Source organism: Lontra canadensis, unplaced genomic scaffold (genome assembly GCF_010015895.1).
Source record: "Lontra canadensis isolate GAN:19392208 unplaced genomic scaffold, GSC_riverotter_1.0 scaffold109, whole genome shotgun sequence".
NCBI classification, from domain to species: Eukaryota; Metazoa; Chordata; class Mammalia; order Carnivora; family Mustelidae; genus Lontra; species Lontra canadensis.
Window position 1 is genome coordinate 255,585 of NW_022631103.1, and position 27,985 is coordinate 283,569.

Genomic DNA, 27,985 nt, shown 5'->3' on the forward strand with positions numbered 1-27,985 from the left:
TGCTGAGTGGGAAGCCACAGCCGGCACAGCGGAATCCTCAGGGTCCCCGGCGAGACGGCCACCGGTCCCGGATGCCCAGGGCCGGCAGGCAGGCACTGTGACCCCGTTTCAACAGATGGGCAACTGGGTTCGGAGGGGCTGGGTGACCCGGCCAGAGTCACACAGCTCATGAGGGGCTCAAATGGGAACTGGACTTAGCAACATCTGACTCCAGAGCCCACGTCCTTTGCCCTCCACTCGGCTGCCCCGGGAGCTGGAGCTAGCCATCGGGGCAGTCCGGGTGGGATTTCTGGAAGGGGTTCTTTCTGGAAGCATGGATCTGGGAGAGTAGCCAAGCTTGAGTGAAGAGAAGATGCCTCCTGGACCTGGGGACAGGGCCCCCCAACATGTCTATTTCCGGGCAGGCCCCCGCTCAGTGCCTGGCGGCCTTGCAGATCTTGTCGTACACCTCGGGGAAGGCGTCCTGGCAACCGAGGCGCTCCCGCAGCCTGTGGTACAGGGAGCCGTCGAACATCTCCCAGAACTCCTCCCGGCTCATGTAGCAGTCGGCATACAGCATCTGGAACCTGGGAAACACAGGAGGGTGAGGCTGCCCGGAGGGGAAGGGGCCTGAGAGGCCCCCATGAGTCCCTGACGGGCTGCAGGAAGCGCTCATGGAAGATTTCCCGTTTACCGCCTGCTGCCCAGGTGGGGTGGGGTGGGTGAGTGCTTACCCCCACACCCATCACCCCCAAACTTTGATCAAAGCCCTGTGTTGTCCGTTGCCCTCCACTGCTCAGGAGGCTCAGCTTTCCGTCACCGTGGACTTGGGGCTTTCACAGACCTGGAATCATACAGTGCTCCTTTCTCCTGGTTTTTTCAGTCTGCATAACTATTCTGAGATGTGTCCACATTAAGTCCATCAAGGGTTTGTTCCAGGCTGGTTTCCGAGCTATGCTGTCCTGGGCCTCTGTGTGTGTGTGGCTTTCAGTCACTGCTCCCTCCCTCCTTTGCTGTGCTCTTCCAACTCTGAGCAACAGCCCAGAACCTATCTAAAACCACATCACCATGTGCCCTGGGACGCAGAGCAGCGGTCCTGGGGCTCTGTGCCGAGCACCTGTGGGATGCTGGCGTGCTTATGGGAGGGGTGCAAGGAAGGGGGTGGGAAATCCCACCTGCAGACTTCCATAGGGTGCTTTCCAAACCAGAGGGCGACCGGGGCTCCACACTCCCTCAGCAACCAGCAGGCCTGGCTCCGGGGGGTGCCTGCCTTGACCTTCCTCTACACCCCTGGCAGCAGAGCCCTGGTGCTGGCGGCCTGGGGAAGCAGGCCACGCTCGGGGCCACTCACCCATGCACGCTTCGGACGAACTTCTCTAACTGTCGCATGCAGGACCTGGCTTCAAAGTGCTTCACACGTGGCTCCCCATAGGCTCCAATGTCGACATAGAGCTCGGCCTCGTCTCCCTTGGGGTGCACCAGGCCCGGCTGGCTGGGCAGGATGAACGGGCACAGCCAGATGGGGTAGACCTGGGTGGACCAGGGAGAGGGACATTGGTGCTTTTCCTGCAACAGGGGCCAGGCTCAGGGCGGGCCCATTCCACCCTTACCCAGGGACCCCTCCCTTTGCCTGCCCACTGCTTCACTCCCAATCCCCGAGGCTATGGCTGACAGCAGCAGCCCCCCATGCCTTCTCTCCTTTCAGGGCCACCACGGGGCAGGCCCATTTTACAGCGGGGAACACTGAGGTCCAGGGCGTCCCGCCCCCTGCTCACGTGGATGTCACTGTGGAAGGTGTGCACTGCCTGCGACAGGCATTTCATGGGCACCAGCATGTCCTGGACCACGTGGTGCTGCTCATACAGCTTGCGCAGGGTCTCGCCTTGGGTCAGCTTCAGGAGCGAGATCTTGGGAGGCACCATCCATCCAAAGAGGTAGCGGAAGACAGGGTTGTTGCCGAAGGGGATGATGTCCTGAAAGACAAAGGTTGGCGGTGGAGAGAAGGGCCAGCAGGGCCAAGGGTCCCACGGGCCAGGGCTCAGGTCCTCGCTCAGGGCTCCATGTGCATTCCTGTGTGGAGGGGAACAGTGGTGCCCAGGACTGGCCCAGCTGGGTCTGGGTTTGAGTCTCAGCTCTGGCCTGTACCTGCTGCGATGACCTTGGGCTAGTGACTTTATCCTCTTTGGGCTTAGTTTCCTTATCTGTAAAATGGGACTGGAGGGAATAACGAAATACTGCCTAGAAGGCCTGTAGCCCAGTGCTAGGAGCAAAATAAGATCACTCTAATTGTGCTGTGGAGGTCAGGGTGGCTGGCACACAGAAGGCACTTCGTCAGTGGCTGAGAAATAAATGTTACTGAACGAGAAGAGCAATTATGGGAGAGCTTAAGCAATTCCCCTAAAGTCACAGCCAAGGGCTGCTCTTATTGGCGGGGGCGGGGTGGGGGAGGAGGTCTGGCTCAGGGTCAGCCACGGGCCCACTGGTTCACAGCATCTCCCGAGGGGCCCCCTGGACTCCTGTGTAAAATGTGACGGCTCCCCACCCCTCCACGCGCAAAAACAAACTCTGTCATCTTTCAAGGGCAAGCTTGACGGCTGGCCTCCAACCCCGGGGCAGAACAAGCCACTTCTCTCCCATGCCTGTGGCCCTTCACAGCCTGCCTGCTTCCTCCAACTCAGCTTCCCCAGAGACCCTCCTAAGCAGAGGCTGTCTTCCTCTTCTGTGCTCAACCCACCACTGGGAAGGAGCCCCCTCCCTCAGCACTGCTTCTGACAATGCCCCATGCCGCCCGCCCCAACAGCGCAGACTTGGGGTCCCTTCAGTCACTATCCTCCTCCCTTGCTCCAAGCCTGTCTTTTGGAATGTAAAGGAATGCTCTTGGCTTCAAGAGGGCTACCCCACTTTTTTTTTTTCTTTTCTTAACAAGGAGTGACCTTTTTTTGTCTTAAGATTTCATTTATTTATTTCAGACAGAGAGAGCGAGCACTTGCGCATGAGCCGGGGAAGGAGCAGAGGGAGAGAGACAAGCAGATTCTGCGCTGAGCTCAGGGCCAGATGTGAGGCTCCATCTGACGACCTGGAGACCCGGACCCGGGCTGAAATCAAGGGTCAGATGCTCCGCCGACTGAACCACCCAGGTGCCCCCGAGGACATTCCTTTATTCATTAAATTAATTACGAGGTACCTATGAGGTCTGGTATGGGGTTCCATGCTGGGTGCTGGGGATACCAAAATAACCGAGACATGGTCCCTATCCCTGTCCTGAGGAGTTGAAGAGACAGGCCACACACAGGACTACAGTGGGGAAAGAGCTAGGACAAACAGACGCAGGGCCCACATCAGCCTAGGGGTCGGGATGGCTTCCCAAAGGAACCCAGGTGCTAAGCTTTGCAAGCCGAGTGACCCTCCCTCCTCTCCCCTGGGACGAGCTCTCCGACTGGCAGCACACTCCTACGAGGGAGGGACCCGTCTGCGCCTGGCCCTGCCTGGCTCTGCAATCCAGGCACCTGCACGGATGCTGGCACATGACCGGAGGACACTGTGTAGCTCGGCTTTTATTGTTTCCTCGCTTGTTTTTGGAACAGCCACACACACCCACAGTAGAAATCCCAGCCATCCAAAGGTCAGGCCTCCTCTCACATCCTCCCTGTGTACCCCCTAGTCCTGACCCTACTTCATTCTTCCCCAACTCAACTTCTGTCCCCTCCCCAGAGGCAGCCGTTGTTAGGAATGATCTGTGTCCCTTCCTAGAGACACTCGCTGCGTTGACGCGCGGGTGGGCGTAGAGACCGACAGCTCACAAGTGGCGGCATCTCACAGCCTCGTGCTTCTCCCCTCCTCCTGTGCCTCGGTGCATTGCCAGTCAGCACACGCTTGGTCGTGGGTGCCACCCCTGCTCTGCGGGGACCCACATACCACAGCTCCTGGGACAAATCTGGTCCACGAATAAAGCCCTGCTAGGACACAGCCATGCCCCGGCATTTCCGTGCTGTCTGTGGCTGCTTCCAGGCTGTAAGGGCAGAGTGGCCCCTGGAGAGACCTCACGGTCCACAAACCCCTAACGGTCATTTGGCCCTTTCCAGTGTGCTGATCATTGCCCTCCTGTGTGGATGGACCCTGCTGACTTAATCAGTTCTGTACGGATAAGCATTTAGAGGATTTCAGACTATTCCAGTGAGTATCCTTTCTACATGTGTCTTAGCCTAAATTCCTAGAAGTGGAAAATTCTGGTTCAAACCCTGTGTGCCATTTTAATAGGTTATCTCAAGAACGGGTGACAGGGCACACGCTCCCACACGACACCAGGGGGCGCTGTTTCCCCACGCCCAGGCCAAGCGGTGTTGTCAAACTTCTGCCTCGTGGCCACCCTGCAGGTGAAAACTGGGATTCTGGCAGTTTTGTTTGGCCTGGCTTTAATGGAGTGAGACCTGTCATCTCTCTCACGTTTAAAAGCCATTTATATGTTTCTCTTTAAAACAGTTGTTAGCCAGAAGTATCAGCTAGAACCATTCCTTTTCCAGAATCTCAACTCAGAAAAGTTCAAGTGTTTAACAGTGAGCCCCGCCCTCCTCCTTTCGCTCCTGTCTGCCCCATGATTCGTCCCTCTGCCTCTGAGTGACCTCAGGCCCCGTGTCCCTGGCTTCAGTTCCAGTCTCTTGCTCTCCTCTGCCTTTGCAGTTTACCTGTGTCCAGCCTGCTCTGCTCTGTGGGATCCCACGACAGATTCAGGGGGCCTGGCCGGAGCCAGGCCCCCAAACCCCAAAGGCAGGCCCCATGGCAATGGCATTCGAAGAAACCTGAACCACCAAGATCCCTATCTAACACTTCCTCCTGGTGCTACTTCCCTGTATTAGCCAACCACTTATGCTGGCTGGAAAGGAGGATGTAAAAGGGAAAGGAAAGAGGGGGCTGCTCAGAGTCCTCTTTCTCTTCAGTCCTGGCTTACTCACCAGTAAGCCACGCTAGAGTGTTGGTAGAATGTGAATGTAACCAGGAAGGGAGATAAACACAACTGAGGTAGTTTCGTGCAGCACCTCCACTAGGCCACTAGGAATGAAACACATTCACGTGAAGAGCTCAATCCTCCTATACTTCTACTGAAGGGATGAACAGTAAATTTGTTCGAATAATTTAAATTATTTTCTTGGGGGGCACCTGGGTGGCTCAGTGGGTTGAGCCTCTGCCTTCAGGTCAGGCCATGATCCCAGGGTCCTGGGATCGAGCCCCGCATCCGTCTTTCTGCTCAGCAGGGAGCCTGCTTCCCCCCCACCCTGCCTGCCTCTCTGCCTACTTGTGATCTCTGTCTGTCAAATAAATAAACAAAATCTTTAAAAAAAATCATTTTCTTTACTTAGAACATTAAATAGCAAATTTAAGAGGGACTCTCGTAGTATCTTTGACAGTACTCTTTCCCTACTTTTTGCATTGGGCCCTGCAGATCACATGGCTGGCCTTGACCCTCCCCCCACATATTGCTGATTAACTGAACTGGGTGAAGGAAGGCCTGGCCCTGGAGTGACAGGATTGGATGAGAGGTTCAGCACCTGTGGCTGATTAAAGGGTGGATTCAGCACGGAGGAACCAGGGTGGAGGGCTGCCTGAGGGAGGAGAAGTTAACCCCCGGGGAGGGGGGAAAGGCATGTACTTGACATCGTCTTCTTTGTAGAAGTCTGGGCTTCTGCAACTCTACTGTGGTGGATGCTGTGGTGCTCCGCCCGGATGCCCTGTGTGCAAATCTTAGGTGTAAGACACCCATCCTACCAGACTCTTCCTTTCACCTCGGGCAGGACAGCCAGTGCTTCGAGGCACATAAATAGAAGACAAACCTCATTATGAATCCTAGCTCTGTGGTTTAAAAAAAAAAACACAAATTCTTACTCCTGAAACCAATACTACACTATAATGTTAACTAACTTGAATTAGAAAAAAAACAACAAAACACCCACAAATGCTTTGCTACTCCTTTCTTCAAAGAGGGTGGAGCCTGATTTGCCTTGCCCTGATGCGAGCTGGACTTGCTCTAACAAGCGGTGGATGGCAAGGCTGGCAGAATGTGAGGAGACAGGCCCTGTAAGGCATTGGGGCTCCTCCTCGGTCTCTCTCCTGGACGCCTCCCGCCGCCCTGTCCTGAGGACACTCGAGCAGCCCACATGGTGAGGAACAGAGGCCTCTTGTTAACAACCGTGTGAGAACTTTCTGGAAAACAGATCATCCCCTCGAAAGCCTCCAGATGACACTGGACTACAGCCCTGAGCTGGAGCCACCCACATTAGTTCCGCCCCCCAATCCCTGACAATCAGAAAACTGTGAGATAACAGAAAATAATAAAAATAAACAGTTGTTTCAATCCCCTAACTTTGGGATAGTTCATTATGCAGCAAGTTATAATTACACTTGATCTCTTTCTGAGTTGTGTTACTTTGGACAACCTAAGCCTCAGTTTTCCCCATCTGTAAAATGGAAAAGACACAAGGATCCACCCTCCTGGGGCTGTTAGGAAGTTTGAGATAATGCGTGTATGTTTGGCATAACAGCTAACATGCAAAGCGATTACTGTGTCCTACTGTTACCTTTCCGATGTTCTTCTCGGGGTCCCTTGCTGGTCCTCTGGCTCTTCCTGTCCCTTAAATCATCTTCTTGCTCCTGACAAAAGCACACCTCCCACAATCCTAGCACTGCTCTTGGCAAGCACAGAGACGGAACCAGGTCTTTTGCATTTGGCAAAATGCCCACCACTGACAGTGGCCAAGGGAGCTCACCTGCGGGAGGGGGGGGCGGGTCCCGAGCTCCCAGGCGCTGATGAGCCCTCCACCCCCTACTCCTCCATCCCCTCACCACAGCCCCACCACTTCGGCCTGTGAGACGTGGCCCAGAGTTAGGACAGATCACCTTCTCCGAGGAGATGGCCAGCTCTAACTCCTTCATGCCCGTCAGTCGTGTTTAACCTGGTCGTCACGGCTTCCAGGTGCCCAGTGACCTACCGTGATGCAACACGTCTTAGTCTGACTCCACCCGGCCCTGTCCCCTTATCTCCCAAGCTGTCTTCCATGTCCTCGTGGTGTGACATCAGCAAAACCCCTCTATCCTCAGTCTCTTCGCTCGACATTGTCTCCTTCTGCCTGCTCTTAGCTGGGCCCTGGTTGGGTCCTGCAGGCCTCACTGCCATCATTTCCTCTCCCACGACTGTCTGGGGTGGATGGAGGCGGGGTGCGGGGGGGGGGGGTCCTCCTGCTACCTCCTCGCTGCTTCTGGCTTGCTGTTCCTCTCCTCAGCAACTTTGGTGCAAGTTGTACAACATGACCAATGCACTAAATACCACTAAATGGTACACTTTAAAAGGTTATTTCTAGGTTACAGGACATAGGAAAAAAAGAACCCAGGTAGCCTTGTTGAGGACACATGCTCTGGCTCTTCCTCTGCCTGGCTCATCCCCCCACACCCGCCCCTGCCATGTTCAGGTCCCTGTGCACAAGTCACCCCCAGAGAGGCCTTCTCTGTCGTCCCTCTTTAAAATGTCACTGCACCTCACCCCGCCACGCATAACAGCAAATTCTTGCTCACCTTTCAAAGCCAAGCTTGACGGCCACCTCTGACCTTAGGCAGAACGAGCCGCCTCCCCTTCTAGTTCCTGTGGCCCATCACTGTGTCAGGGCGTGTCGGCTTGGTCAGGCTACCGTACCTCAAGGGCAGAGCACGTGTGTGTGTGCCCAAGCACCTGGCCCTTGTCCCAGCACGGAGCAGCCGTGCTGGGACAGGCTGCTGTGTTCAAGTGAAAGCGGTCTGCTCCCCTCGGAAGGAGAGGACTGTGGTGTCATGTCCATGGGCACTCCCGGTCCTCGGGACAGGGCTGCTCTTGCCCTCAGGGAGGGAGTGCGGCCACAGTGCCAGCTGCCCTGGTTCCCTGACCGTCCGGCTGGGAAACCCGAGCCTCACCTGGAGCTCCCAGAAGATGCTGCGCGTGTGGCGGTGGTAGTAGTGTCTCAAGGGAATGTACTCCAGGCCCTCCCGGTTCGTCTTCAGGTAGTTCTCCACGTGCTTGAAGAACCAGGGCTTGTAGTAGTTGCCAATGCTGTTCAGCTGAAATGACAGAGGGCGTGGTGTCAGCCCACAGATGACGGCCAGGGGCCGGAACGGTGATACCCAGCTTCGGTTCAGCACCCCTGGCCTTTCCAAAGCTTTCGTGTCTGTCACCACCCTCGGGAGTCCTGAGGTCCTGGGGAGGCTGAGCACCATGGGCACTCTCTCGCAGAGCGAGGTTTCGTGGTGAGCCCAGGGCCGGCAGCTGCCAAAGGTCTAGAGAGCTCAACCACCCCTCCCACTCAGGGACAGAACCCAGAGGGACACCTCCCCTCCCACCCCCCTTCACCAAGTCCCGTGGCCAGCAACACTAACTGACATGGCACTTCCCCTGCCGAGACCAAACCCCACGACCCTCTGGGTGCTATGTCCCGGCAGGCAGCTCCCCCACCCGCAGAGGAAGCTCCCAGAGTGAACCTAACGCTTCCTGGCACCAGGCCCCCCGGCTTCCAATGCCTAAATCTGATAATGAGACAGCCTTCAGTCCCAAACGGTTCAGGACTTCACCTGCTGGGGGCCCCGGCCTGACTTAGCCCCTCTGGGCCTCAGGGTTCTCGTGAATGGAACGAATTCCGGGCAGGTGCCTTTGGAGAGAGGCAGAGCTCCAAAGCTGGGGCCCGACCCTGGCCCCTGTCACCCACTGGCTCTGTGACCTGAGGCCGGTCACTCTCTCAGCCTCTCTTTTCACATGTAAAATGGCAATAAAACTATAGACTTTGGGGGAGGTATTCTGTGCCTATCAGAACTCACACACACATGCTGCAGACACTCAGACCCCACATCAGACCACCTTCCCGGGGGTGGGAGAGGCTCCCGAGTTTGATGGGGCAGGTGAGATCACACCCAGCCGGGCAGCAGCACCGGGTGAAGTGGGAACCGAGAGCAGCGGCCACGTGGCAGAGGCCGGATGCTGCCGCAGAACCATCGGGGAGGTCAAGGCAGGAGCAGAGGCAAGATGAGCTTTCCCAGCATAGCTCATGGAGGAGACTAATCACACCAACACACTCCTTCACGGGCTGGTGCTGGGCACTGTGTCCCTTTCACAACCTTGCAAGTCATAACTGTCCGTGTCTCCCGAGGAGGAGGAGGAGGCGGAGAACCATCAGGGTTGAACAGAGCGCCCGAGGCCACCCGGCTGCCAAGGGGCAGGGCAAGGACTCAAGCCTGTTCCACGTTGCACAACAAGGCCAGGGCTGGGCAGTGGGGAGCTTGAACCATGCGCTCTGGAATGTGAGCATTATTAAAACAAAAAACAAAGAACAATCACTATTTTCTCCCGATTCCAAAAACAAAGTAAACGCCTCGTGGGAACTTCAAATGCTGCAGAAATACGCAACTTGGCAGGAGAGACCTTGCAGCCTTGTGCTCCAGCGTAACTACTAACGCCGATGGGTACCCAGGAGGTTTTCTTTTCTGTGCATTCACATGGTTTTATAAACATGAGATCGTCCTGCGCAGTTTGCGGACTCGCTTGTCCTACAACACACGGGGCTGGTGCTGGGCAGGCCACTCTGAGCCCTGCTTTCAGTACAGGCGAAATGGAGCTATTCCCAGCCCTGGAGTGGCTGCAGAGACCAGAAAAGCCGACGAGGAAGGTGCCCACCATGGCGCCTGCCCCCTGGGCATAGGGGTCAGTTCCCAGCCCCCTCCCCGTCCCCTCCCCCAGGAGCCTTTGGCCCCATCTCCGGGAGCAACACTCCAGCCCCTCTGGGTGTCCCCTTGTGCAGCAAGCCACTATGCTGGCAGGAATCTGGGGCCACGAGGTGCCAGGAAGCTGGGCTAAAGAGCCTGTTGGTGCAAGTCTGTTTGAGTGCGGCTAGCGTGGCAGAGCAAAGGACACTGTGTGCTGGCCTCTGCCCGCTGGTACAAGGACAGTGAAACCCAACAGGAGCAGAGCCACCTGATCTAACCCTGGGGGAGGGGGGACTGGCTGAACACCTGGCCATGGCACCAGCTGCATAACGGTATTGAGGCTGAGGCGTACCTGGATTCAGGCGCTCCCCGTGCTCCTCAGACTCAGTAGGAACCTTCATACCGACAAGCCCAGGAGATGCTAAAGAACCCAGATCGTGCGTCTCTCCCAGGGCTCAGGTCCGCTGTGGCAGCCAGGTGGCCTCGTGAGCTGCAGGTCCAGCCTGAGCACTCAGGGAGCACGCCACTCCTTAGCTCTGGGCCTCCCCTGTACATGGGAGTGGGCTGCCTCCCCCAGCGGCTCCTCTGGGCCTGCAGAGGGCCCGTCCCAGGGCCGGACACACCGGACAATTCCCAAGCAACCCCCCCAAGAGGGCTGTTTGGAAGACACGCTCCTCAAATGAGCTGTCCATACATCTAATGCATCTGCCACTCTCTTCCCCTAGCCCTGTTCCTGATGGGTGTCAGGACACTTTGTACAAGTCTGCAGCCTGGGCACCCAGCCCCTGTCCCACTGATACCAAGTGAACCCTGGAGTAAGACCTTGGTCTTCTAGGGCAATAAGGGAATTGGTTACGGTGTTCCAACATTTAACAAGTTATAGAAACCCTGCTGCCCAACTATGACCTTAAGCGGCATCTAATAGAGCCAACAGGCCCCCAAAGAGCCAGTACAGTGGGGGATGAGTACAGGGAGCGGCCCCTCTAAGGGACTGCCTGGGAGAAGGTAGAAAGACATCTGTACTAGATGTCCTTCCCAGGCGACCAGGTACTAGGTGACCCGCCCTGACGCCTCAGCCTGGGTCAGGCAGAGCCAGGGCCTGGGGTGTGACTCGGCACAGGGGCTCTGTGTCCATATCCAGTGTTTCTGCTCCTGCTCCAGGATCCCCACCCTCCAGCCCCCACCACAGTGCCCCACCAGGACAGGTCCTCAGTCCGTGCCTGTGAACGCTGCTGGGTTATAGAAGCTGATGTGCCAGGGAACTAACACTGACCTAGAGGTCAGAGACCTGTCCCCTGCTAGCCGTTGAGTGCTCAGGGAAGTCTCGTCCCCGTCCTGGCCTTGTTTCCTTATTTAGAGACGGAATTGTACCAGACGATTTTCAAGTCCTTTACAATTTTAAAAGGTTTTAAGTATACAGGTATAGATCAAGAGCCTTAAGAGTACCTAGCCTTTGACGTACTTTAAGATAGTACTCCAATTACAGACAAAAGATGTTCATGGCCACCTTAATTAAAACAAGGAAAGACTGGGGTGCCTGGGTGGCTCAGTCGGTTAAGCTTCCGACTCTTGGTTTTGGCGGCGGTCATGATCCCGGTGTCATGAGATTGAGCTCTGCACTGGGCTCTGTGCTGGGCATGGAATCTGCTTAAGATTCTCCCTCTCTCTCTCCCTCTGACCCCACCTTGCCGTTCGCTCTCTCTATAAAAATAAATAAAAGAAAAAGGAAAGACTAGAAGCAACATGTATTTCCAACTACAGGGCCATGGTTTCGTAAATGCTAGGGCATTCGCTCAACACAGTGCTCTGCAGTCATTAACTGACAGTTTTGAAGGCCATGTAAACCTGTGGGGAGACGAGGACCACCCTTGACCGGAAAATGCAAATTTGAACAGACGGTCACAGCCGAAGACAAACAAATGGAAAAAAGCATGTAAAGAGATGCTCAAACCTCAAAGGTGACCTGAGAACCGCAAAGAAAACGCAATGCTATTTTTAACCCTATCAGATTGGCAAAAATGAAGGAGTGATCGTATCCAGCACTGGCAAGAATGTGGGAGAAACGCACTCTCCCATGCCGTCGCAGGACGTGGGCAGAAGCACCACTGTTCTGAAGGGCTCTTTGGGGGTCACTCTTGGGTGCGCACCATGCTCCGATCCTTAAGACAGGAATTCCAATTTTTGGACTCAGTCCCACAGATGTGCTTGCCCAAGAGGCCAAAGATGGATGTCAAAGAATCTTCAACGCCATCTTATTTGTAAGAGTGAAACATCTGAGGCACGATCAATGATTGTCAGGAAGCAATGGGTTAGGTCAGTTACACAAAGGCCAACACGAGACATGTGGGAGGAGAGGAGGGCGTGCCCACGCGTGCACACACACACCCTGAGGAATGTGCCGTTACAGGTGGCTACTCTGTGGGTGAGCCTGGGGGATGGGACCCACTTTAACTTTTCCCTTATGTATTTCTAGGTTGTGACACCACTTTCATCATTTAAAAACTTTCACGTATGCCCTGAAAAGAGAGGAAATAAATACACCCAAGAGCCGGCCTTGGGTCATGTTTGTTGGTACAGTCTTCTTTCCTTTTACTCAGGTATACTTGCCAAGTCCCTCATAAACACAAATCCTTTCACACGAGAGGAAAAAGCTGCTACTGAAAAGTATACCCAACAAAGAAGTGTGAGGCCTCAAATCCATTGTGCAAACCTTGGTCCTGTCATCTCGTGGAAGTATAAAGCACCTCTTAGGGCCTCAGTTTCCTCATCTATAAAATGGGGTTGCCACAAGGATCAAAGTTTACACCTACCAAGAAGCACACACGTATCTGGCAGACCTTCAGTGCAGAGACAACGGATGCTTCCATCCCCGTCTAAGACATCTCTGACTGTAGATCCGAGGCCCCAACCCCAGATGGGCCAACTGAGACCACCACTTCAAAGAACATGGCTTCTAGGCAGGGCAGGGTGGGGGAAGAGGCTCAGCCCCAGCACCCCCCGGGCCTTCCTCCTCCCTAGGCCTTAGCCCTTGGCTGGAGATGCCCTGGCCTACCTTGCTGGGCTCTGCTTCATCTGTCATGACCCCGGTCATGATGACAGCCTCATCCAAGGAGTAGAGCAGCCCTTCCACGAAGTGATTCTCCTGCCGCTGCGATTCCTGGGTGAACTTGTCGCAGATAGCCTCCAGGCCCCGCACCGGCTCAAACCGCAGCCTGACGTACTTCTTGGCGGGGATGATGCGGATCTCGGCAGCCACCAGGAAGCCCAGGGTCCCACAGGACCACGGCACCGCGTAGAACAGGTCCGAGTTCTCTGACTAGGAGGCAGAGCCAACACATGCTGAGAGTCCTCACCCCCGGGCCCCGCGGTGGGACGCACAGTCAACGGAGCTGCAGAGACCCCAAGGGCCCCAGCTTATTTCCTTCCCTGTCACTGGCTTGTGTAAACCCTAGCAAGGAACTTCAGAAACAGGACTTTCTGGGCCTGTGTTCCCTCTGCAGCTTCAACTGTCCTCTGGACCAGGGATGCTCACGGAAAGGGCAGCCTCTCCCCTCCACCCAGGTACAGTCCCTGGACCCCAGGCCACCCAGGAAAAGGCCAGGACCAGCACTGCCTGAAGAGCCAAAAACAGGGAACGAAGGGCCAAGGGTCCCAGGCCGGGCTAAGAAAAGAGCTTCCTGAGGGTCAAGGTCAGTTGGGGACATTAGATGGGCCATTACTAAAACTTATAAGCCTTTTACAGTTCATTAGCTGTGGCATCCTCCCTCTGTCCCCTAAGCCCAGGGAGAGCACTAACATTTCCACGTGAATGAACAGTAAGGAAAGTGAGGCTCTAAGAGGTGACATGGCTCCCCCCAAGCGTCCCACAAGTCTGCACAGGGGGACCAAGGCTCAGGCAAGGTCGCCTAACTCCCAACCCAGCATTCTTCCTGCAAGACCTCATCTGGTTCCACAATCTGTTTCTAACCTTATCATTTCTTGTTCTGGTATTTGTCTTAGAGACAGACAACCAACTTTTCATCTGGCCATTCTCATTTAGGTTCTGTGGGTCTAACAAAGCTCCTTTTGGAAAAGTCTAGCCTCCCCTGGCCCTTCCCCAAGAGGACAGTCCGCTGTGGTCTCTGTTCACGCTGCACACCTTGGTGCAGCTACAGTGGAGTGCAGGGGTGGGGGCGGGGGACTGGATCTGGGAAGCTCTGCAGCAGGCTGGCAGAAGTCTCCGGAACAGCAGACGTGAACCATCTGGGCCCCCCCTTCCCGACCACACTGTCGGAGAGGAGTAATAAGTGGGTGTCTGCCAGGTGCCCAGCTCTGTGTTGGGGGCATATGGCATCTCCTTTCTCCCTGAAAGTGAGTTTGTCAGATGAGGAAAATGGGCCTCAGGGAAGGGACGTCACACATGAATGTTCGTCTCCTTTCTCTGCTGGGAATAAACAGGTCAGAAGGCAGGGCCCAGGCAAGGGTTTAGGAAAATGTGCTGAATCGCTGTGAATCCTGAATGGGGGTCTCTCTTGTCTGATACCTGGGCTCTCAAGCCTGCCCTGGGCTCTCTTCTGTGAGACCAACCACCCTGGTGGCTCTCTAAAACATCTTGCAAAGAGTAACTCTGTCCCTGCCACCCAGGGGCCCTTTAGCTATGCTCAGAAATCTGAGTTTGTTGCAAGTTTCCATCCTGTCCCACTCACTAGGGTAAAATGCCTTACATGTTTGCATCCCCCTTTGGGCAGCAGAATTATCGTCTGTTTCTCCAAAAGAGCCCCTCTTCCTGCTTTGAGTTACGTTTCCCAATACTTGGCTTAGAACTCTGTGGCTCACACCCGATGTGCCCGAGGGAGGCAGACTGCTGTAATAAATGTCTAAGGCATTGATCTGGGAGCCTAACAATTTGGGTTTGAATCCCAGCTGTGTGGATTTCCTAGCTGTGTGATCTTGGGCAGGTTTATTACCTCTCTGTGTTTTAACTTCCTATCTCTAAAATGTGGCTAATAATAGAACCTCATAAAATTATTCAAGGATTAAATAGCTTAACATACAGGAAGCATTTACAACAGTATCTGAGCACATATAAGGGGCTGTATCAATCTTTGTTATTATTATGGATACAGACCCCGACCGAACTGGTGTGTTTGAAAGGAAGCATCCCCAAGGTCCCTACCTCCCCAGCCCCAGGATCCTTGATACCCAAGGCAGGCTGGTGGGGTCGTCCCCTATCTCTGAACTCACCGGTGTGCATCGCACAAAGCTTCCATCGGCCAGGACCAGCTCATAGGCCGTGCAGATGTGTTGGAACAGGCCATATTTGTGGGATGATGACTCGATGCCTGTGCCCATGATCAAGCCCCCTGCAGAGATATGCGTGTTAGCCAGGCAGAGCCATGGGGTGCAAGGTCAGGGGGGCTCGGGTAAAGGAGCTGGGGTTGCTCATAGCACGAGGAAGGTGTGACAGGGCCAGTCACTTGGGGTAGATTTCCATCTCTGTGGATCTGGAGAGCAGGAGAGGGAAGGAGGCACTCAGACAGGAGCCTGGTGGCTTCCCTGAGGTAGGGAGGCCGGTGAGAGAGCATGTCAAGGGTGCTCACACCCTCACTTCTAGCCAGAACCCGCCTCAATGCCTGCGTGCATTCATCTTAAGAGGGACCTTGATGAAATGGGGTTGGGGGGGGAGGGGCAGGAAGCTGTGTCTCGTGGGAACAGTTCCAGGAACTGGAAGTGTTCCCCCTAGAGAAGGAAAGGCACTGGGGACCATGAATCCTGTGGAAATAGAGACAGACTAGACTTATTCTGTGTGTTCCTTAAGGCAGAAATGGGAGTGATGGACATATGTCACGGAATGTAGATTCGCACCAGAGAGGTGCTGCCTGAGGTCAGAAAGGCAGGCAGCCTATGCCCTGTCTTCGGAGATGGGTGAGCAGAGACAGTAACTTCTGTCACAGAGGGAATAGCGGTGGCCCTCACACCGACAGGAGGTGGGCCACAGTGCCTCAGCTCTGACCCTTGGCCCATCTTGAGTCCTCACCCACTGTGAGGTCATCGAGCTCGGGCAACACGGGCAGCGTCCAGCCAATGGAGGTCAGCAGGGCAGTCACCTGACCCATGGTCACCAAGGGCTCCACACGGACAATCTGTTGACACAAGAAGAGAGACCCTGGGTCACTGGGAGGCAGCCAGGGCTACTGGGGGCCTCTTCACACAGAAGAGGTCACCCCAGATCTTCCCACATGATCACGCAGGATTCCTATGTGCTCCTTGCAGCCTCTTGCTAGAACACGACACTGCCTTTCATTATAGTGAATGCGGTTTCTGGTGCTGAGTCTGCTAGGGTTTGACCTTGTTCTTTCAAGTATCTTTACACCTAATACTTAGTTTATGTCTCTTCCAGACTATAGAAGAAATACTGTCTTATTGATGACATATATGAAGTCATCATTCTACTTCTTCCTGTCATCTTAGCGGTCAGTGTTAATGCTGGAGTGTCCTTACGTTCAGGCTCTTTCCATCCATGCCTAAATTGTTATTTTGTATGTTGTAATATAACACACACATGCATACACACACACATAAATTCAAGCACACATATGCATACCTTTCTGCTTTGCTTTGTAAAATTTAACCCCATAACCATATCCCTTACCATGGAATATTCTTGAAAGCCACAACTTTTAATGGACACTTCCATGTGCCAACATGTGGACTTCCACTCCTAGCTAACACGGAGCAACAGGGACTCCATTCCTCTTGCTGCCCGAAAGCAAGAACTGACAAAATGAAACAAGAGTTTTCAACATAGCAGGCATCAGGCAATGAAGTTAATGACTGCTGAGAGACAGGAAACAAACGAGGGGAGCTCTGTGAGCGCCTGGGCTGATTCCCTGGAATCAGGCAGTGCAGGGATCCTGGAAAGGCAGGGGAGCCCAGAGGACTCTGGGAGGAGTGCAGCAGCAGACCACGGTGAATAGAGTTTGCAGAACAGAACACTGGGGAGGAGAGACCTGAACAGAGAAAACTCTGAAACACTGCAAAGGATGCCCACCGAGCATTTAACACAACACCGGCTGGAGTGTACACTGAAGCCAAGGCCAGGGGAAGGATCACAGAAAACAGGGCCAGGGGCTCACCCAGGGAAGGAAAGACTATCTGTTCTCACATGCCAGACTGGAAAACCTCTTGGTTCATAAGGCAATGGGTAGAGTATGATCTTGCCTCAGCAATGGGGAATAACTACCCCTAGATTAGACACTCCTCTGACCTCACCTGAAAAATCAAGACCCAACAGGATCAGACTATTTCCCAGTAACAGAGCTGTGTCCCAGAACAAAGCTCAAGAAGATTTATAGAATACAAAAATACCCAGCACCCAACAAGATGAAATTCACAATGTCTAGAATCCAATCAAAGTTTCCCAGGTATGCAAGGCAGGAACAGTTGACTCATAATGAGGAAAACTGATCTGTTTTGGTAAAATTTTTTTATTTATTTTGATAAAATAGGCCCAAATTTGACAGAGATATTAAAATTAGCCAAAAAGAACATTAAAATAATAATTATAAACCCATAGTTATAGGATACATTCCCCATATTCAAAAAGGTAAGTGGAGACATTAAAGTAAGATAGTAAAAAGCACCATTAAGATAGCAAAAAGAGGGGCGCCTGGGTGGCTCAGGGGGTTAAAGCCTCTGCCTTCGGCGCAGGTCATGATCCCAGGGTCCTGGGATCGAGCCCCACATTGGGCTCTCCACCCAGCGAAGAGCCTGCTTCCCCGCTCTCTCTCTCTGCCTACTTGTGATCTCTGTCTGTCAAATAAATAAATAAAAATCTAAAAAAAAAAAAAAAAAAAGAAAGTAAAAAAATCCTAATCAAACTTCCAGAAATAAAAACAGCGTCTGAGATGAAAGACACACTAGCTGGGATTGACCTTGCTGGAGGAAAGAGCAGTGCACCCAAGCACATAGCAATTGAAACTCTCCTAAAGGAGACACACAGAGAAAGAAAAAATGTTTACAATTTTTATAGGCTATCCATGATCTGAGCTGTGGAACAATTCCAAGAGGTCTCATATGTGTGCTACAGTCCTCAAAGGAGAGAGAGCAGGGGGCAGAAAAAATACTTGAAGAAATAATGACCCCACATTTTCCAAATGCAATGCAAAGTATAATGAATCCCAAGCACAAGAATTAGGAAAAAAATGACACCAAGGCACATCATGATAAAATTTCTCAAAACCAATGATAAAATCTTAGAAGCAGCCAAAGGGTCAGAAGACACGTTACATACAGAGGAACAAAGATAAGGATGAGAGGTTTCTTTATGGAAACAATGCAGGAAAGAAGACAGTGAAGCATCTTTAAAGTACAGGGGGGAAACCCCGTCAACCTGGAATTTCATACCCAGTGAACACAGCTCTCAAAAACGAAGTCAAGCTCAAATACATTAGGATAGATTATCAAAAAGCCAAACAGACAAAAACCCAGAAAATAACAAGTGGAAATGAAGATGTGGAGAAATTAAAACCCCCATGTCCTATTCGTGGGAGAGTAAAATGATCCACCTGCTGTGGAAAACGGTGTGGTGGATCCTCAAGACAGATTACACACAGAACTACCACATGGTCTAGCAATTCCACTCTGGCGTATATACCTCAAAGAGCTGAAGGCAGGGCTCGAAAAGGTATTCATACATCCACGTCCACAGGAGCACTATTCAAAACAGCTAAAACGTGGGAACAACCCAATGTCCGCCTACAGATGAATGGATAAGCAAAATGTGGTACATATACACAATGGAATATTGTTCCACCTTAAAAAGGAAGGAAATTCTGTAATATGCTATCACATGGATGAACTCTGAAGCTATTAAGCAAAGTAAGATAGGCACAAAAAAACAAATACTGTAGGATTCCACTTAGAGAATACTTAGGGTCGTCAGAATCATAAAGACAGAATCTGTAACGGTGGTCGCCCAGGATGGGGATGAGAGGAGAATGGAGAATTATAGTTTAATAGATACAGAGTTTCAGTTTTACAAAATGAAAAGAGCTATAGGAACAGATGGTGGGGAGGGCTGCACAGCACTGTGAATGTATTTAATATCACTTAAGAAATGTGCACTTAAAAATGGTTAAGATGATTGGGGAGCCTGGCTGGCTTGGTTGGTGGAGCATGTGACTTTGATCTCGGGGTCGTGAGTTCAAATCCCATGCTGGGCGTGAAGCCTACTTTAAAAAAAAAGGTTAAGATGAGAAATTTCATGTTACATGTAGTGTCTCAAAATAAAAGTTGGAAAAGATATGGAGGCAAAAAAAGAATGTCTTCAGACATTTAATAGCTAAAAGATTCATCCCTAGCAAAATCGCCATACAAGAAATGTCAAAAGAGTCCCTTCAGGCAGAAGGAAAATGAAACCAGATGGAAATACAAATCCACACAAGAGAATGAAGAAATGGTAACTACATAGGTAAGTGCATAAGATTTTTTATTATTTATATCTCCTTAAAAGATATTGGACTATCAAATAATAATGCACTGTGTGGTTTACAACATATAAAACTGCGACAAAAATAGCACAAAGGTGGGGAGGAAAGAACAGGAAGTATATTACTGTAAGATTCTTAAAATATACATGACATAGGATGCTACCACTTGAAGATAGACTGTGATAAGTGAAATGCAAACTATAAATCCCAAAACAACTGCTAAAAGAACAAAATAAAGTCCCAGCTATTCAGCCACCAAAGAGCTAAAATAGGATTTTGAAAATTATTTAGTAATCCAAAAGAAGACAGAAAAAAAGAAAAAGGGAACAAAGCACAAAGGGGCAAATAGAAAACAAAGAACAGGGGTGCCTGGGTGGCTCCATTGATTAGGCATCCAACTCTTTTTTTTTAAAAAAGATTTTATTTGAGGAGGGGAGGAGGGAGAAGGAGACTCTCTGCTAAGCAGAGAGCCCGATGTGGGGCTCGATCCCAGGACACTGAGATCATGACCTGAGCCAAAGGCAGAGGATTAACCCACTGAGCCACCCAGGCGCCCCAAGCATCCAGCTCTTGATCTCTGCTCAGGTCTTAATCTTAGGGTCTGGCGTGCTGGGCTCCCAACTGGGTGTGGAGCCTGCTTTAAGAAAAACAGAACAAGGTGACAGATTTGAGCCAAACTTTTTTGATAACAACATTAAATGTAAATGTGTGTGGTTTTTTTGTTTGTTTTTAGAGAGAGTGTGAACAGGAGCAGGGGTGCAGAAAGAGAAGGAGAGACTCTCAAGCAGACTCTGTGCTGAGTGCAGAGTCTGACACGGGGCTGGGTCTCATAACCCTGAGATCAGAACCTGAGCCAAAATCAAGAATTGGACGCTCAACCGACTGAACCATCCAGGTGCCCCTGGAAATGGTTTTAACATCTTGATTAAAAGGCAGAGATTGTCAGATTGTATTAAAAAGCAATACCTAAGCATATGCTGCCTACAAGAAACAATATAAAGGTTCACCATACCACCACTAGTCTAAAGATAGCTGGAGTGGCTTTATTAATAATATCAGACAAAGTAGATATCAGAGCCAAGAAGATAACTAGGAATGAAACCAGTCATTTCATAATGGTAAAGGGATTCATCAAGAGGACATAAAAATCCTAAACATTTATATACCTCTTAACAGAGCCGCAAAAGACATACAGCAAAACCAGATGGAACTACAAAAGAAATCAATCCACAATCACAGGCAGAGATTTCAATACCTCTTTCTTTAAAAAAAAAAAAAAAAAAAAAAAAAATATATATATATATATATATATATATATATATATATAAAATCTGTTGTCTTTTTTTTTTTTAAAGATTTTATTTATTTATTTGACAGACAGAGATCACAAGTAGGCAGAGAGGCAGGCAGAGAGAGAGAGGAGGAAGCAGGCACCCCGCTGAGCAGAGAGCCCGATGCGGGGCTCGATCCCAGGACCCTGGATCATGACCCAAGCTGAAGGCAGAGGCTTTAACCCGATGAGCCACCCAGGCGCCCCTAAAAAATATTTTTAATGAATTTTATTTATTTGACAGAGAGACATACAATGAGAGAGGGGACACAAGCAAGGAGAGTAGGAGAGGGAGAAGCTGGCTCCCCGCTGAGCAGGGAGCAGGGAGCCTCATGCAGGGCTCGATCTCAGGACCCTGGGATCATGACCTGAGCGGAAGGCAGATGTTTAATGACTGAGCCACCAAGACACCCCTCAATACCTCTTTCAATCATTGACAGAACAGAGAGAAAATCTATTATCAACCACCTTGACCATAGCGGACATTTACAGTACACACCATTCCGAAACAGCAGAATATGCATTTTTTAAAAATGCACATGGAACATTTACCAAGACAGACCATATTCTGGGCCAAAAAATAAGTCTCAGTAAGTTGAAAAGTATTCTGATCATAAAAAGTATGTTTTCTAACAATAACTGAATTAAATTAGAAATCGGCAATAGAAAGATCTCTGGAAAATTCCCAAGTATTTGGAAACTGAATAACATGCTTCTAAATAACCCATGGGTGAAAACAATGTCAAAAGGGAAACCAGAAAGAATTATGAACTGAATGGAGATGAAAATATTCAAAATGTGTGGGATGGTTTTAAAAACAGTGCTTAGGGGGAAATTCATAGCACTAAACACCTATATTAGAAAAAAAGAAAGGCCTAAGTCAATGACCTTAGCTTTCACTTAAAGAACTAGACCAAGAAGAGAAATTAAATGCAAATCAGTAAAAGAAAGGAATTAACAAAGATCAAAGCAGAAGTCAATGAAATAGAAAATGAACAAAGTAAAAATAGAGAAAAACCAATGAAACCCAAAGCTACTTCTTTGAGAAGATCAGTACAGTTGATTAACCTCTAGCCAGACTGGTCAGAAAGAAAAGAGAGTAGTCACAAATGACCAATATCAGGAATGAAACACGTGACATCACTATGGGCTTTACAGGTATTTAAAAGACAGTAGGAATATTATGAATGACCTAATGTCAATTCATTATACAACCTGAAACAGACAAACACCTGTAGAGACATAAAATGCCAAAGCTCACCAAGACAAAACAACTTTAGAGCCACAGGGCTATTTAAGAAATTAATTGATAAATTAATTAATTATAACTTATAAATTAATTTACAAATAAATAAATTAATAAAAACTTGCTCACAAAGAAAACTCCAGGGACAGATGGTTTCACTGGCTAATTCTGCTAAATACTGCAGGAAGAAATAAAACCAATTTTACATAAACTCCTCCCGAAAAATGAAAAGGAAGGAATACTATCCAATTCATTCTTAGGGAGATTTATGAATCTACAGTAATCAAGACAGTATGGCATTGGCATACAGACGGGCAAATATATCAACTGAACAGAAGAGTCCAGAAACAGACCTATAGATATGGACAACTGGTTTTTAACAAAGGAGCAGAAGCAATTTGGTAAAGAAAAGATTATCTCTTCAACAAAAGGGGACAGAACAATAGGACATCTACAGGCAAAAAAAATTTTTGTCACCCCTATTTCACACCATGTGCAAAAATTAACTCAAAATGGATCACGGTCTTAAATGCAAAACAGAAAACCATAATACTTCTAGAAGACAACAGAATTAGGGCAAGACATCTTAAAGAAGACATCACAAACATGATCTATGGAAGAAATTACTATACTGCACTCCACCAAAATTCAAAATATATGGTTTTCAAAAGAGAAGTAAAAAACTCGGAGAAAATATTTGCAAACCATGTATCTGATGAAGGACTTGTTTCTAGAAATATCGTAAGAAAACAAACCCAAGAAAAAATTTTAGCTTAAGATTTCAACAGGTACTTCACCAAAAAAGATCTACAAGTAGCAAATACGCACATGAAAAGATGCCCAACATCATTAGTCATTAGAAAAATGGAAGTTAAAACCACAAAATGAGTTACCATTACACACCTATTAGAACGACTCAAATTAAGAAGATTGACCATACCAAGTCTACGATCACGTGAAGCCATGGGAACACCCACAGGAATGTAAAATGCTACAGGCACTTTGGAAAATGACTGAACAGTTTCTTAAAAAGTTAACTGTCCACGTGTCATATGATCTAGCTACTCCACTTCCAGTCTTTTGCCCCCAAAAGGGAAAATCCTATGTCCGTACAAAAGAACGTACATAAATGCTCCCCGCCCCTTTGCTTGTCACAGCCCGGAACTAGAAACAGCCCAAACGTCCATCAGTAAGGTGATGGACAAACTGTGATCTCTGCATACACCGGAACGTCACTTTCAGTAAGGCTGCATGTACTTCTGATCCACACTTCCTCAGAGTAATTATGCTGAGTCCAAGACGCCAGACAAAATTAAAAAAGGGTACATAATGACTCCACTTATATAAAACTTTAAATACAAAACTAGTGATGCAAAGCAGGTCCTTATTTGCCTAGGAATGTGGGCGTGGCGGAGAAGAGACAGGGAACGGGCCAAACAGGGATTAGCAAGGGCCACAAGGAAACTTTTGGGAGCAATGGGTATGTTCACTGTCTTGGTGGTGGTAATGGCCTCACAGCTGCAGACATACGCCAAAGTTTATTATTGCTGGACACCTGTGCAGTATTGCATACCAAGTATATGTCAATAATGCTGCGCGGATAAAAAGGAAAGACATAGGGACATTAAGCAACATGGCCAAGGCCTCACATCAAAATGCCAGCATGCGGATATATCGTATCTAATAACTCCTTACCATTAGGATATTGTGCTGTCTTCCGTTAGAAATAAAGGTGTGATAGGAAGGAAGGAAGGAAGGAAGGAAGGAAGGTAAGAAGGAGGGGGGAGAGAGGGAGGGAGAAGGGGGGAGGGAGGAAGGAAAGTAAGTAGAAGGAAGAAGGAAGGAAACAAGGAAGGAAGGAAAGTAGGTGGAAGGAAGGAGGAAAGAAGGACAGAAGGAAGGAAGGAAGGAAGGAAGGAAGGAAGGAAGGAAGGAGTAACACAATCCCTCTGTGTTGTCCTTGATTTAAATTTATCTCCTTTTTCCTTGTGCCAGGTTTCAAGAAAAATTACTGGATAGGCCAAAGACTACCCACATGTGTAAGGCTATTAACAAGTGGGTCCCCAGGAGGCCTGGGAGAAGGCCCACCCTCCCTGTCACCTCCATAGCCCATAGCACACTTCCTTACTGGGAAGGGATAAATAGGTTCCATTTTGTCTCTCATCTTTGCCCATGATTTCCCCATCCCTTCTTCCTGGGGAACTGCTGATAACCAACGAGTCTCCCCGAGTCCAGTGTGCCCACCTGGGGGATGGGGCTCTGACTGATCTCTTCCAAAGCTATAAGGTTTTGAAGGAGGGCAGAGCCTTCTGTGAGGCCCGAGGTCGTCTTGGTTACAGTTGTCTCCCTGTGAGTCACCCCCGCCAGGGATAGTGGCCACCTGCCCCCAGAGCCCAGGAATTGGGCCCCTCTCACCTGTTTCTTGGTGTCCACCTCCAGAATGTCCATCAGGTTGATCATGATGTTTTTGTGTGTCTTCTTGTACTTCCCAACCCGCAGTGAGACCGTGAGCCAGCCAGGGCGTCCTGTGCACATGAAGGTCTTGCTGCCCTGCTCCTTCCATTCCCGCACCTGCAACCGGGGGACAGAGGCTCAGCTGGCCCCGGCGGGGGGAGTGGGGAGCCCCAGGGAGCCTGCAGCCCAGCTTTAAGGGGAGGGAGCTTGGAGGGATGCCCTCACGTGTCAACAAACATTTAGTGAGGCCCTGCATCTTGCCATCCCCTGGAAGACCCACAGCCCTTTCCCTCTAGGGAGGCCAACAGAAAGGCTGATGGGCTGCCCCACCAGCGAGCAGGATGGAAAAGGAGTGAAAATCCAGGATCAAAGTGCTTAGGTAAACAACCTGGGAAGCTCAGGAAAGGCTCTGTGGCGGTAATGATAGAGCTCTACCCGAGATAACCATCTCCTGGGTGCCCCCCACTGTAGGCACCCACTGTACATTGTCTCTTTACTTCTCACAACACCCCCAGAAGCAGGGGATGGCCAGCCCCCTCCTGTAGGGGAGAAAGCTGAGAAGCAAAAGAACTTGGTCACTCAACAAGTGAAGGGAGGGGCCCGGATTCGTAACCTGGGCTGCCTGACTCCAGGCCTGGGAAGACAGACGGGCTTGTGTTAATAGTCAAGAACAGAGTAACAGTCACCACTTACTGGGCCTAGGTGCCAAGCCCTGTTCCAAGCATATGTATGTGTTAATTTGTATGTCACTTGGAAGGGGAGAGACGGGGCAGGGAAGGCCCACCAAGCCGATGGAAGGAAGAGCTTTTTTGCAAAACCTCCACCGTAAGTGCCCGGGACACATAACGCAGAGAACAAGTGGCCTAGGAGATGCCAAGTCCATCAGGAACACAGGAGAAAGTGTTCCCTTCCTGCAGAGATGGACATCTGTTGCTGTGGCCTCTTATCATCCGTCTCCTCTTCATATGCTTCTAATAGTCCCATCCTCCTTCAGGTCCAGGGGAAGCTGAGTCTCCTCCTGCCCCAGAAGGTGGGCCCATGACTAAGGTCTGATTTCATCCTTCTGGCGATAAAGGATGGGCCCAAGGGTCAAGTCAAGACAATAAGGCCAGTTCTAGGAGAGGCAGTTTCTTTTAACTGGGATTTCTGAGCTGGTTGAATGAAACTGCTGGGGTTTCCACGGGGAGATGGGTTTCCCTGAGAATGAAGTCAACCCAGAGGAAAGCCGAGCCAACAGATGGTGGACAGATGGTAAACTAGAGATGGGGACAGGGGCTCCTGGATCCAACCATACCTGAGCCAGTTTTATTCCTGGGCTTTTTAGGACCTGAGTCAATATAATCCCTCTCTGCTTGGGCCAGTCTGAGTTGAGTTCCTATCACATGCAACCAAGAGTCGTAGAGGAGAATGTGTTGAAGCTGATAGGACAAATAGGTCAACATGGGGGACAGTTTTCCTAACCTTCAGAGGCCAGGGTACCCTGTGGATAGAGATGTACGAGCACAGGAGGGTGACTGAGGAAGATTCCTGTGAAGGGACCAGAAGGCAGATTCCATGATCATCCGGCCCTCGCCTGACTCTGCGATCCCAGGGCTTCATACGTCCTCAGTGGTGTGGGAAAGGGATTGTGGGTGCTGCATTCCAGCTGTTGGGTGGGCCGCAAGAAGGCAGTATGGAATCCTTAAAGCCTGAACCACCGGTTGGACCGGATCCTGATGGGAACCGAGCAAGAATTTGGGCCAGGAGGCAAGGTTGTACAAAGTCCCTCTTGTGAGTACATGCAAGCCAGAGAGAGATAGGGAGGACCAAGACGAAGGATAACAAGTCAGAGGCTATTAGCACATGCCAGGTGTGAGGCAACAGAACCAAATCTGCTGGGTGGAATGGGAAGGGATGGGAAAGAAGAAAGGTCAGAATTCAGGTTCCAAAACCAGGCTGACCTGGGTTCCAGCCCCATTTACTAGCTGGGATCACCTTGAACATGTGACTACCGCTTCAGCCTCAATTTTTCCCATCTGTAAAACAGGTACATCTTCCCGTCCAGTGAGAATGTTTGGCTTAGTTTAGGTAAACAAGGGCTCCATACCCACTCAGTAGTGTGGGGAATGGATTGTGGGGGCTGCATTCCAGCTGCTGGGTGGGCCACATGAAGGCAGTGTGGAACCCTTAAAGCCTGAACTACTGGTTGGGCTGGATCCTCATGGGAACCGAGCAAGATTTGGGGCTGCAAGAATTTGGGCTGGGAGGCAATGTTGTACAAAGTCCCCGGGCTGCTCTGGCCTAGACCCCAGGGGCCAGAGGTGAGTTAGACAACGGTCCCTGCCTTCCAGAAGCTCACGCTGGGACTGGAGGGGAATGGGGGAACGACAAACAAGTAAATGGGAGAATCTGAACCCGTAGAAAGAGTTAGGAGAGAGGATGCAGCAGGGGAGGGAGGGTAGATTGGGCTCTGGAGTTGTGACTGTGACCAGCTGAACCCAGGGCAGCCCATGCAAAGCACTTCCACACGTTGCGTTCTGCCACCAGCCCAAGGTCTTAGCCCTCCTAGGAGCCACCCCTCCTAGGGGTGGCCGGCAGCATCCATCTTCCCCCTCTTGCTTGCAGCACCCACCAAAGCGCCCACAGAACATGGAGGCGGCTACACGGGCGCTGAGAGCCTTGGCAGGAAACAGAAGCCCTTTGCAACCTGACACTCCTAAGAGGAACCTAAGGAGGGGCAGAGGGAGCCAAGAAAATGCCCAAGCCCGAAGCCCCAGGCCAACCCTGGGAGCGGAGCAGGAGGCCCCACTGTGAGCGGCAGCAGGGCCCAAGCTCGGTGGGCGGGGCCCCCGGGGGGGAGGGTGTACGAGTTAATGCGGATGCCTCCTCAAGGACTGAGGGGGAGCGGAGGGGCCCAGGGCTGCGAGGCTCTTCATCCAGGCTCGGGGCTACCTTCTCACTTTTTAGCCCTTCCTTCCAAATGAGTCAAGCGCTCCTCCTCGCTGCTACAGAGTCAACTCTAAACTCATGACCCCAGTTCCGAAGGGACTTTCCAACCTTTTCGCCCTCTGGGGTTTGGCTCACACCCAACCCTTCACCTGACACACCTTCCTCCTATCAGTTCCCCTACTTCCCAGTCTCTAGTGCCTGCGCCACCTCCCCGAAGCCCTGCCGCCTCCGAGATCGCTTGGGCCCGCAGGCAGCCACCTGTGCACGGCTCGCCCTCCCCGATCTCCTGATCCTTTATATCCCTCTGGGCAAGCCGCACGTGCTCCAGAGTAGACACTCCGAAAACACCCAGCAACGTTTCGTGCCCTGAACGCCTTCGCTCACTCCGTTCCCTCCCCGGGAAGCCCCCACCATCACGCTCTGAGTTCAAATCCCCCTCGAACGCCGCCGTCGCCGCCTCGGCGAAGTCTGGGCTCCCGGGGCGCCGCACGCCACCCCGCGCACACGGCCGGCGGAGTCCCGCGGAGCCGCTCCCGCCCCGCCCGGCGCCGCTCACCTGCTTCTGGATGTCCCGCACGCGCTGCCCGTGCAGCCGAGGCGCGCTGCTGAGCTTGAACACCACCCAGGCGCGCACGTAGTAGTAGATGTCGAAGATAAGCGAGAGCGGCAGGAGGAAGAGGCACACGAACACCCAGCGCTGGTGGATGAGCACGAACTCCAGCCCCTTCACACGGACCCAGAGCAAGAAGAGCAGCGCGCACACAGCCAGCGACACGGCGGGCTCCATGGTGGGGCCGGCGGCGCTTCGCACGGGGGAGGGGGATGTCGGCTCGCGCCGCCTGTCACCGCCACCCGCTCCGCGCCCGCCTG

At 51.2% G+C, this 27,985-nt stretch overlaps 1 protein-coding gene across 1 annotated transcript; it reads right to left on the reverse strand.

The window, feature by feature from the left end:
* Positions 1–46: 46 nt before the first annotated feature.
* On the reverse strand, positions 47–27,985 carry DHCR24 (24-dehydrocholesterol reductase). The gene is made up of 9 exons (XM_032839728.1): positions 27,672–27,985; positions 24,149–24,304; positions 15,704–15,809; positions 14,911–15,029; positions 12,740–13,003; positions 7,912–8,055; positions 1,755–1,952; positions 1,331–1,509; positions 47–566 (listed from the first exon to the last, which is right to left on the reverse strand). Exons 1-9 carry the CDS (start codon positions 27,900–27,902, stop codon positions 413–415), a joined length of 1,551 nt encoding a protein of 516 aa, XP_032695619.1. The 5' UTR covers positions 27,903–27,985; the 3' UTR covers positions 47–412.